Source organism: Mastigoproctus giganteus, chromosome 3 (genome assembly GCF_048544385.1).
Source record: "Mastigoproctus giganteus isolate SK-2022 chromosome 3, ASM4854438v1, whole genome shotgun sequence".
NCBI classification, from domain to species: Eukaryota; Metazoa; Arthropoda; class Arachnida; order Uropygi; family Thelyphonidae; genus Mastigoproctus; species Mastigoproctus giganteus.
Genome location: NC_143577.1, coordinates 164982323 through 164993241, shown reverse-complemented (window position 1 = coordinate 164993241; position 10919 = coordinate 164982323). Strand labels below are relative to the sequence as shown.

Sequence of the window (10919 nt, the reverse complement as noted above, 5' to 3'; positions counted from 1 at the left end):
AATTACATAGGTCATTTACTTATTAGATATCGATCATAGTGGAATAGTGTTTGGGTAAGGTGCTACCTGTGGTTTCCCACATCTGTGTCATCAGTACCCTTGTGATGAATACAGAACTTCTGTAAAAGCCAGAAAAGTGTTGTGTTGTGTTGCCTGTATACTGTATAGTTGAGTGTTGGGTTCTGTTGGGTGTGCTGGCTTCTTGGCCGCAGGGCCCCCTAGTGGGACTCCACGTTACCTGCCATCACCACTAGGAGGTGAGCCAGAATGTCCACAGTACTCTGGCTGCTCTCCATTAGGAGTCGCTTGAGCTTCCTGATGGAGAACAACAAAAAAAAAGAAAAAAAAAAAGAAGCATGAGTGAGGGAGATAGCTGAAGGATGGGAGAACATCAGTGGGTTTCGACAGCTGTGTCTTTTACGTAGAAAAGATTTGACTTACTCCGTCATACCTCTACATTTTATGTAGAAAAGCGTGCGCGGGGTTGGCGAGCAGGGACGAAGCCCCCTAGTTACTACTACTACTACTATTATTATTATTATTATTATTATTATTAAAGAACATTTCAGCAATCATCGTGAATTGATAATCTTGGTAAACCAGCTCCCACCATTTCCAGTACACGCCATTCAATTCCTTCTATAGTCTTTCATCAAAAGGATGTTAGAAGGATTTTGAACAATCTTGATGCTAAGAAATCTCCAGGTCCTTGTGGTATTTCTGCACTTGTTCTCAAAACACGTACTCCTGAACTTCTGTTCAGCGCTGCATTTTTTCACTTTCTTATTCCGAAGGTGTTTTTCCTTCTGCTTAGAAATTTGCTCATATCGAGCCAGTTCCTAAAAAGGGTGACAAATCTCTCCCATTCAATTATCGTTCCTTTGCACTTACTTTTACTCTTTCTAAAGCAATGAAGAAATAAAATAACCGCTAACTCTTAAACAATTTAAATCTAAAAACCTGCTGTCTGATCAACGATCGACAGTATGGATTCCATCAGTATCGATCCACTAGTGATATTTTGGCTTATGTTACCCATCTACGGAAATCATTCAATGGAAAAGTTTGGTGAAACTTAGTTGCTCTTGACATTTCAAAGGTTTTCGATGGTGATTAGTATAAAGGTCTTCTAAATAACCCCAGGGGCTCATATTTGGTGACTATGGGCCATTTATTTATTCATTCAACTTGTTTATTGGAACAACCTTCGTATTTCCTGAAAATTACAATCTACATAAGTTCAAGTGTAATGTTAACAAGCATCTTCTTTCATCTTCTCAACCTTCAACTCATGCACGGTACTAAGTACTATAGATTCTATACCTCTGATGTTTGGGGTGCTCTGAAAAAAAAAGAAAAAACACACCTGGCCTTGAGGAGTTATTATACTTTCTGTTATCTTTGATTGTATGTGACCTTGGTTTAAAGAAAAATGAAAGGGAGTATCTTTTTCTAATCGGAGCTCTATTGTTTCCCCTCCCCTTCTTTCTTCTACATTTGAACATACCTAATTGACGGTATTGCGTAGTACATGCCAGTGCGCAGACGTGGCTAAAGTCCTCATCAGATATAATGCGGCGCTGTTGAATCGAAGATGATTTTGTTTTTGTCTGCTGTTTCATTGTGAGAGGTTTAGCCACGATTACTATGTCGGACTTGAAAGACAAGGTTGTTCTGATAACAGGTAAGTTTAATTTGTTTTCGTTCTCTTTAATTAGAGAATCTCATTGCTGCAAAGATTGTAATGGGTTTAACGTATTTTACAGATTTGTACCCGATAAAAGTTAATGGTAGGTTAATCAGCAGTTTTAAACACCTCTTTGCTTGAATTATAGTTTCAAATAATGAAGTATAATAACTAATTTTACTGAAACTTAATAGTTGGCTTGGTAGAACTATTGCGAAGGGTCTGGTGACATCATGGGGTTAAAAGCAGTTGTCAGTTTGACAGGATTGTCATTCAACTTTTAAGACTCATCTTCAATAATTAGTACTGTATACACAAATATGTAATTCATATTGTAAGGTAACTAGCAAAAATATATGCCTCTTAACTCGCAGAACTTCCTGACTTTTCTTTGCTTAGTATGAATCTAGCGATACATGTAAATATCTTTTTGTTTATTTTTTCCTGGTTGTACTCTCTGGACGGTCCCATAGTGTCAGAAATATTCATAGAGAATACAAGGATATGACCATTTCAGAAGTCATGTGGAATAGAACCATAGTCAATTCAAATAAGTATTATTGTGCTCGTGTTTTTGACCACTCGGCAACACCTGGATTCTTTATACAGTTAAAGTCAATGCCATAGTCGCCACTCCACTTTTAATTAAGACAGCCGGACACAATCGTCCCCCTAGTGTCCGCTAGGGGGACGATTGTGTCCGGCTGTCTGTATGATGTGCTCCGTAAACTTTTCTTGATTTGTGTTTTTTAATTAAAGTATTTAAGTTCCTATTAGTGCCACCACATAAGGATAGGCCCTTGGATTGCCAGGTGCAAGCACTTTATTATTTGAACGGACAACAAATAAGTATTAAATGAATTTCTGCATGTTCATTCTGCTACTCCATACAAGAGCTTTCAGCCATTATCTTGTAGTTCAACTTATACATGTGTCCAACAGACACTTGACCTTGACCAGGCATTAGAGTTTTGCCTAGCTGCTCTGTTCTTCCCTCCCTACTTAGACCCCTGCTACCTGTGGATTTCACTGCGGAACAACTAAGGCGACCGGCTGGTCACAGTGCCAATTGCATGCTAAACCACAACTGTGGTGAGATTAAATTATCTAGTAACACTACAGTAACTGAATTCAATGACAAATACTACCTTCTGTCAAAATTCTAGCGTCTGCACCATCTGTGGGACCAACCTGACCCCATTGTCCAATGTATTGAGTGTAAACAATTAATATGCAATGACTGTACCCATTCTGACCTGAAAAATAAAAGTCGGCGGAAATCATTCTGTTGTGATAGATGTCGACCAGTAATTCTTAGAAAAGCCCTGTAACTGTTGCAACGCCAAACAGCACGGAACCTGAGTCACTTTCCTCCTCTTCCGCTAACAAAGTTGAAATGCCGTACTCTAGTTCATTTGAGACAAATCATGCCAATAACTAGAAATACCGACTCTGAATCGTACGTGGATGAAGCCTCTAATCCTTCTTTGGGGTCCCATCAACTCAAGCACAAATATATCTGTGCTGTCAGAAGATCTCAGCGCTAACTCCTTCCCTACTGAAACTCTGAATCCAACTTTTTGTATTCTACAATCAACTCTTTAATACTATGCAGAAAATCCTCATTCAAACTCAGCTATTCAGCGTACCTCATACTGCAAAATCTGATATTCTCCTGGATTCTAATACACGCAATGAAGGAAACTGCGAGCTATCTACGGAGATTTGTGGTATAAAAACAATATTAATTAATCGACAGGCTGAAATTTCCGACATTAACGCCCAAATTAAAAATCTCACATCAGTTATGTTTTGCCACTTAAGGGAAGCTAGGAAGAATTCTGAACCTACTCTTGAAACTAATGGGCTCAAAGTGAATAGGAATTCTTCATTACCTGACGATGCCCTCAGTACTGAGACCAGGTCTTCACCTTCCACCGGCCTCAATACTTCTACTGCTGCAAATTAATTTGCCCAAGCCTGCTAACATTCATGATTCAAGTCATTCAACAGAGCAATTCATTGCCAAACAGACTCTGTTAGATGATTCGTCTGATGTAAATAGAACCACTCTTACCACCTGCTCTCCTCTGCGGAACAGTTCTGTCTGTACCTCTATTTTACAAGCTCAGTCACCAAGCGGAATCCTCTTCAACATCAGTTAAGGTAACATATGCAAAAATAACTGCTGCCACATCTAATGAGGTCTGTAAACCTGTCTGTAGATCTGCCGCCACAGTGAGTAAACCTGTTTCTGATTGCCAGCCTCATATCACACCAAAGATCAAAACAGAACAAACCTTCAGAAAATGTTAAAGCCTCTATATCTCAAGATACTTCCTCCAAGCTTCCAGCCAAAACTCATCAAACACAGAATGTAACTACTGCAGAAAAATCTCAGTTACTCAAACATAAGTATAATATCACAATTATTCCCACAAAAGACCGAATTTTTCTTTCTAGACTTGGACCCGCCACTAAATCTGAAGATCTTATCAACTTAATTAAAGAAGAATATGGTTTCGGAGTAGATGTCCGTTCTCTGAAGACACGGTGTCCCGCCTACTCATCTTTTATAATAACATGCACTTCCATCACAAACAGAAAGTGCTGAATCTAAGATCCCTTTTATCAGGGGCTCTAGTAAAACGCTTCACGGACAGACCATCAAGGGAGTCCAAAATCTCTTCTCCACAGGCATAGCAATCAGATACCCTGCTATCTACACAGACTACGTTCTCCTCTCGTCATAGAATCCCCAGATCCCAACTGTTCAGTGTTTACCTTCAGAATTGCAGGAGTATAATTAGCAACCTAAACCACTTCAGAGCAATCCAAGGCTCACATATTTACATTTACCTGCTCACTGAAACCTGGCTCTCCATAAATATTGATAATCAGGAGATTATAGATGGACAATATACAATCCATAGAAAGGACAGGATCTCGTGGAGGCGGAGTAGCTATTATACATTCTAACCATATACTCTGTGAAATTGCATCAAATTTCACAAATATTGAATCAGTATACTGCCTTCATCTTGGCAAGTTAAAAGTTTTAATAGTATTGCTTTTTTCCACCTCTCTTAACTAATATCGACCTCCAGTACTTAGAAAGCTCGCTGGAATCTATCTTCCCACTAATTCAATCTGCCGACATAGCAATGGTTTTGGGTGACTTTAACTGTCAACTGGCCAACTTAGGATCTTCTCCATCACTGCAGACTAGTGATTCACAGTATATGCTTCACAGCTATGGTCTTGAACAAATTTGCAATTTTCCAACCAGAGAAAATGCTTACCTCGACCTAATATTTCACTCTACTCATATAGATGTTCACAATGACAACCCTATATTTCACTCGGATCATTCGCCAATTACTTCTGACATCAGTGACCTCTCATAACTTGAAATGCAGCTCCCGTTCTCCACGATTCAATTTCAGAATGGCTGACTGGCCTATGCTCAACCTAGCTCTAAGAAACGTAGACAAGCAGCTCGCTGACGCTATGGATGACATCGATGTGCTCACCAGCAACATGATTAACTGTGTCCATTCAGTTATATCTGATATTGTTCCTCAATCCCATCTTACCACACGCTCTACCTACCCGCACTGGTATAACAGCGAATTAATACATAAAATTAAATCCAAAGAATTTTATAGAAACAAATAAGCAATCAGGTGACAGCCAATATTACGAAATATTCAGCCAACTCCGCAAAGAAGTGAAAACGCTCATATTAAACTCTTATATGTATACGGAGTCAGTTCAGGATAGTCTGCTTACTCAGATATCAAACCATTCTGGAATTTCATGAAGCATAAGAATATAACCAGTAGAAAGTTACAACTCCATAACGCAGATGGAATTCTCTTATCTGACGAATTCAGTATTGCTCAAGAGTTTGCCAAACACTTCTAGAATTCAAACAAATGATACATTGAGACCTGCCTCATTTCCTGACTTCACACCTGTTAAAGATGATATCCTCTTTATCACTGAAGATTTAAATTCGGCATTAAAAAGCATGAGAAATAACTATACTTGAGGCCCAGATGACATTCCAGGCTTATTTTGGGAAATGACTGTCACTACATTAAAACCAACAAGTTGAAGATACTGCGGATCTTCAACTTGTCTCTCAGGCTGGGGAAGTATCCTAAGCACTTTAAGCAGGTCAATATAGTTCCTATTTTCAAAAAAGGTGATAAAAATGACTTATCTGATTACAAACCCATAACCTTGCAAAACAGCCTGGCTAAACTCTTCGACACAGCAGTACACAAACATCTCTTCGAATTCTTCAGGCCTTTCATCGATCAGAATCAACATGGTTTCTGCAGTGGCAAGTCAGTAATCACAAATTTACTTCCTTTCTGGCAATACACCTCGGAAGCTCTTGATAACCACCTACAAGTTGATGCAGTCTACATAGACATATCTAAGGCACTTGATAAAGTCCCGCACGAACAACTTCTAGAAAAACTTAAGCTATATGGTATCCGTGACCCTTTGCTCTCATGGCTACGCAGCTATATTACGCATCGTTCCTTGAGAGTTATCATCGACCAAGTGAACTCAGACTGTTTTACTCCACTAAAGGGAGTACCACAAGGCTCTCCCTTAGGTCCTTTTCTTTGTTTTCGTAAATGATCTTCCTTCTTTCATCGACACCTCCAATGTTCAAGTTGCTCTCTATGCAGATGATCTTAACATCTACTCAGCAGTGAAGGGATTACCGATTCTGAACAGCTTCAATGTGCTCTCAATAAATTCTCTGTGGCTATCTCTGAATGGCTTGTCTGCTAACCCCTCTAAGTGCGAAGTAATCTTTCTCATCTTGCAGATCTCCACAACTAATGAATACGGAATACACTTAACTCTGTGATCATCGAAAGGTGACCAAGTTAACGACTTGGGATTCTCTTTTCCAGCAGTGCTAAATTCGATGCCCATGTCCTTAAAATCACCAGCAAAGCATTCAAAACACTGGGATTCATCAAACGGAACACATACAAGTTCAAAAACTACAGATATGCGGTTATCCTTTATAAAACTATTGTTCTGCCAATCCTTGAATTCAGTTCACCCATCTGGAATCCTCACACAAAGACTTTATGTGGACATGTGTATATGTAATGGGCGGCACCTTGAACGTCTGTTCAACTCCGCCTCGTGTCTCTGTGAAGAACAGTATCACTACAAATGGGCCAGATATGTGTGACGTACGTTTGTGTGTTCTGTTGTGTTCTGGTCACTTGGCTACCCAGAAGCATCAGTCACCTGGACAGATGATTCTGGGTACTCGTCCACACCACGGGAAGGTGGGCCAGTTCCAGTAGAGCACGTAACGCCTCAAAAGAGACTCTGACCCACCTGATGTTGCCAAAAGGTGGGCCAGATTCCTCCGGGGGCCCATTCCAGAGGAAAAACAAAGAATTTAACTAACAAAATTGAAGCAGTCCAAAAAAATTGTCCGTTACCTTACGTACCGCAATCCTCTATTCTATCACTCTGTATTATGAATCGCTGTGTGATTACTTTCATCTGAGGCCTCTGTGCACTAGAAGAGTTACTGCTGACATCGCCCTTCTAGCCAAAGTAATCACTGGAATTTATGAAGCATCTGATATCCTGAGTAAAATAAACTTCAATGCCCCCTGTAGAAAAGTCAGGAACCTTACACCGTTTCGCCTTGACTCTGCCAAAACGGACTTTATGAAGTTCGGTCCACTGAACAGAATCAGCAAATCAGCTATTGACTTCTTTGACAACTCCCAATCACTGAACTCCATCCACAAGTTTGCCTCTTCTCTTAAACTGCAAAGTGACTAGCTCACATCTAATTATTGTAGCTTATTATTTGTTATATTATTTTTCTATTCTCTAACGGATTAATTATTACTTGTTTTACCGGTAACTTAACTTAATACAATCCTCTTTTGTACATGTGCTTTTATTGTTTGAATCTATATCAATGTTTATCGTCCTGTTGGATTTCATATTATGTTTATTGATCGGATCTCAGATACACTGTTAATGGTTACCTGTTGTGTATCTTGCTCTTAATAAAATAAAAATTAGTCTCGAATTGGTGATTAAAGCATCATTATTTGGAACTTTCCGCGGCTCTCAGTAGGGGTGAGGCGTGTGCGGATGTTTTACATGGTTGGTTAACTTATACATGCACTAGTTGGCTGTCCTCCTCAAATCTGCGACACAGGGTTTTTAATTTTGTGGGTATCAGCGTTTTGGTTTATCAGTTTTGCTGTATATGTAAAAGTGCGTTTGCGGCCAATTTGTATGTTTGTGCGAATTTAGAAACCAGGTATAACCGTTCCCTTCCGCGTAAGCTCTGTTGATCGAAGCCTGGATTAAAAATTGCTTCAAGAATTTTTCCAACGGGATTCGAATCAAGATACTTAAAAGGGACGAAACCAAACCGGTATACAGTGTTATCACAAAGAATAACATGCGAGCTACATTTCACTGCTCGCACTCAATCATGATTAAATAGCAATCAAGTGTATCACAGGTAGGGAACGGAGTACATAAGGCGGACTTTTTTTATACAGTATATTTTAAACACTTCATTTTTTGAAAAATGATCTTAAATATTTCTAAAAGGGAAATTCTGAACTGTACATCTAATTTTTGCATGCAAAAAATTAGAAGTTGCATCAGTGGAAAAATAAAGAAATATAGAACAGCAAATTACGCTGAGGTTTTTTCATTCATACCATAAATTGTGTATTTTTACGAATTAAGCCATCTGCATAAGAATGGCAAATGTTAATTTAAGGGATTTGAGCTAGTCAATAAAATATTTAACACGTTTAACTTTGCCAGTAACAGTTATTAACTGTTAAAGGCTTAGGCATTTTTGAAGACTAAGAATGAAAGCTGTATTTTGGTAAAATAGGGAAAGGTGTCTTAAAGTCCGTATTTTTCTGCCCAAATGTCCTCATTTAAGGTTAGAGGTGGTAGCCCTAGTTATGGCTGATGACAACAGATGTTTTGGAACATACAAATGATTGTTCTTAGATTGAGTAGACATTTTTGAGCACTTTAGTTTTTCACTCCGGAAAACTAAACGGCAGACAATATCGAACTGTATTCTAGATCACTTAGCCATAATCCTCGAAGGAAATACTGAAACGGGTTGCTCCGCCATTTAGTGGCACAAGTGTGATGAAAGGCAAGGGGAGTTCAGGCTAAAATGTACAAAAATGCACATTTTATTTACTGCTATGCACACCATTTGAATCTGATTATGAAAAATGTAGCGAGTAGTATCCGAGATTCGAAAAATATTCTTTTCGAGCCTCACGTCGATTCCAATTTTTCTCAAGCGCCGCAGCGTCTGTTCTCGGAAAGCATAGGGACAGCTGTTGCCAGACCTTCCCCTACAAGACGGAACTTCAATATACGCACCGTGAAAGGTGTTTATGAAAATTGAATCTGTGGGGGGTGGAATAAAAGGAAAATGATGATATATATATATTTTTTTATTTATTTTAATTATTTGGTTTTTATTTTGTTTTTGTTCCCTTATGTGAGTTGTTGTCCACCTTATTTTAGTTTCCCCACTTACACATCTGACTTGACTTTACAGGAGAATTCCAAATTCGAGGGAACTTCTTAATTATTTATAATTCCCTTTGGACAGGCTGAGTGTTCAAGAATGACAAACAACACACATTAATATATAACATCTTATTTACACTTATATACACAATATAAAAAATTATCAACTCTCAAGCACATTATTTCTCAAATTTGCCTATGTATTATCAGTTATATATGACAATTAAATACAGTGGTTTTACTCTAAACAAGGTTATCCACTTCAATACAACTCAATCAATATCATTACATAAACTTATTTTAGTTTCTTTCTCCACACATGAACAATAATTACTTAAGAGGTTTAGTTCACTCTTTCTCTTATGTAAATCTTATTCTTACCTTATAAATTGATTTAGGAATTTCACTCTTAATTTCTAATTTAATTAGTGCCCCATTTTGTCTTGGGAATATAACTTCACAACTTTCTTTAATCAAGACAGATAGTACATTTGACATCAATTTCTGGACTAATGCTGGTCCCAAGGGTTAGCTACATTCATAAGGCTATTTCTTTCTCTGTATTTCTCTACCCTTCCGTTCCAAAATACATCATACCTATATGTTAGACAATAACAAATATCAACTTTCTCTCCTTTTCCTTTCTACATATGTCTAATTATACATTACTCAAAACTATCATCTGACTTATCTCTATATTTATGTTTATTTTTGTATATCCTTCCTTTAACATCTTTCTAAACATTATACTAATCTGATAGAGTTCCAACAGTCCTTTATTCGTGAGGGAGAATACTATATATCTAGTCACTTAATTTTACAAATCGGATTTCTCCGTTTTGGGGCCTTCAGCTCCTTGTCAGGGAATGGCATCGTTTACCAACTGCATTCATCTCAGAACTTCAAGTTTCTCCATGGCTGTAGTCTACGTCTGGATAGGGCATCATTGTGTCTTTTAGGAAATTATGGGCTCGTCTTCGATACTGCTACTTAATCTTCGGTTCAGCTATTCTGGCGGACTAGGAATTACAACTTTATCTTCTCAGCTCACTTATCTGCGCCTTGCCTTTTATCACTGCCTTCAGATGGTCGACTAGGGTTATTTCTCTCTGTACACAGCACTTATTTGCATGCTGGCCACTTTCACTACCTTCCGATTACGGACGAGGCTTATTTTCTCCTTACCAAGGCTCCTACTTTCAGCTTCACAAGGCTGCTTCTTTCGGTTTACCAAGGTTCCTCCTTTCACTTATTTTCACTCTGGCCACTTTCACTTCCTTCCGATGACGGACTAGGCTATTTCTCTCTACTATATTTCTTCCATGACCAACTTCTCGACTGTTCTCTTTTATTATGAAACTCATCTAACCCTTCTTAACCCACTGACTGTACTTAAACTTATCTTACTACTCCATCTTAACTTTGTCAGAACATTCTCAACTGGCTGGCAGAACAGGATAGGATTTATCTAACCCTACACAACTTATTACTCAATTTTCCCACTAACACTGTCAAAAAACTCACGTCTGTCTTTCCTAACTCATCTCCACAAACCGCCAACAAAAGCCCAACTCTGTTCTTTTTAACCCATTTTCACAAACACTAACAAAAACTCAACTCAGTAACTTTTAACTCATTC

The 10919-nt window shown here is 38.4% G+C and overlaps 1 protein-coding gene across 1 annotated transcript in view; it reads left to right on the top strand.

The window, feature by feature from the left end:
- The first annotated feature begins 1595 nt into the window (after nucleotides 1-1595).
- The window catches only part of LOC150088384 (uncharacterized), a 74778-nt gene continuing 65454 nt past the window's right edge, over nucleotides 1596-10919 (top strand). The window contains exon 1 of the mRNA XM_090370754.1: nucleotides 1596-1684. Coding sequence (XP_090226880.1) covers nucleotides 1648-1684 — 37 coding nt within the window. The 5' untranslated portion in view covers nucleotides 1596-1647. The remainder of the gene's footprint in view (nucleotides 1685-10919) is intronic.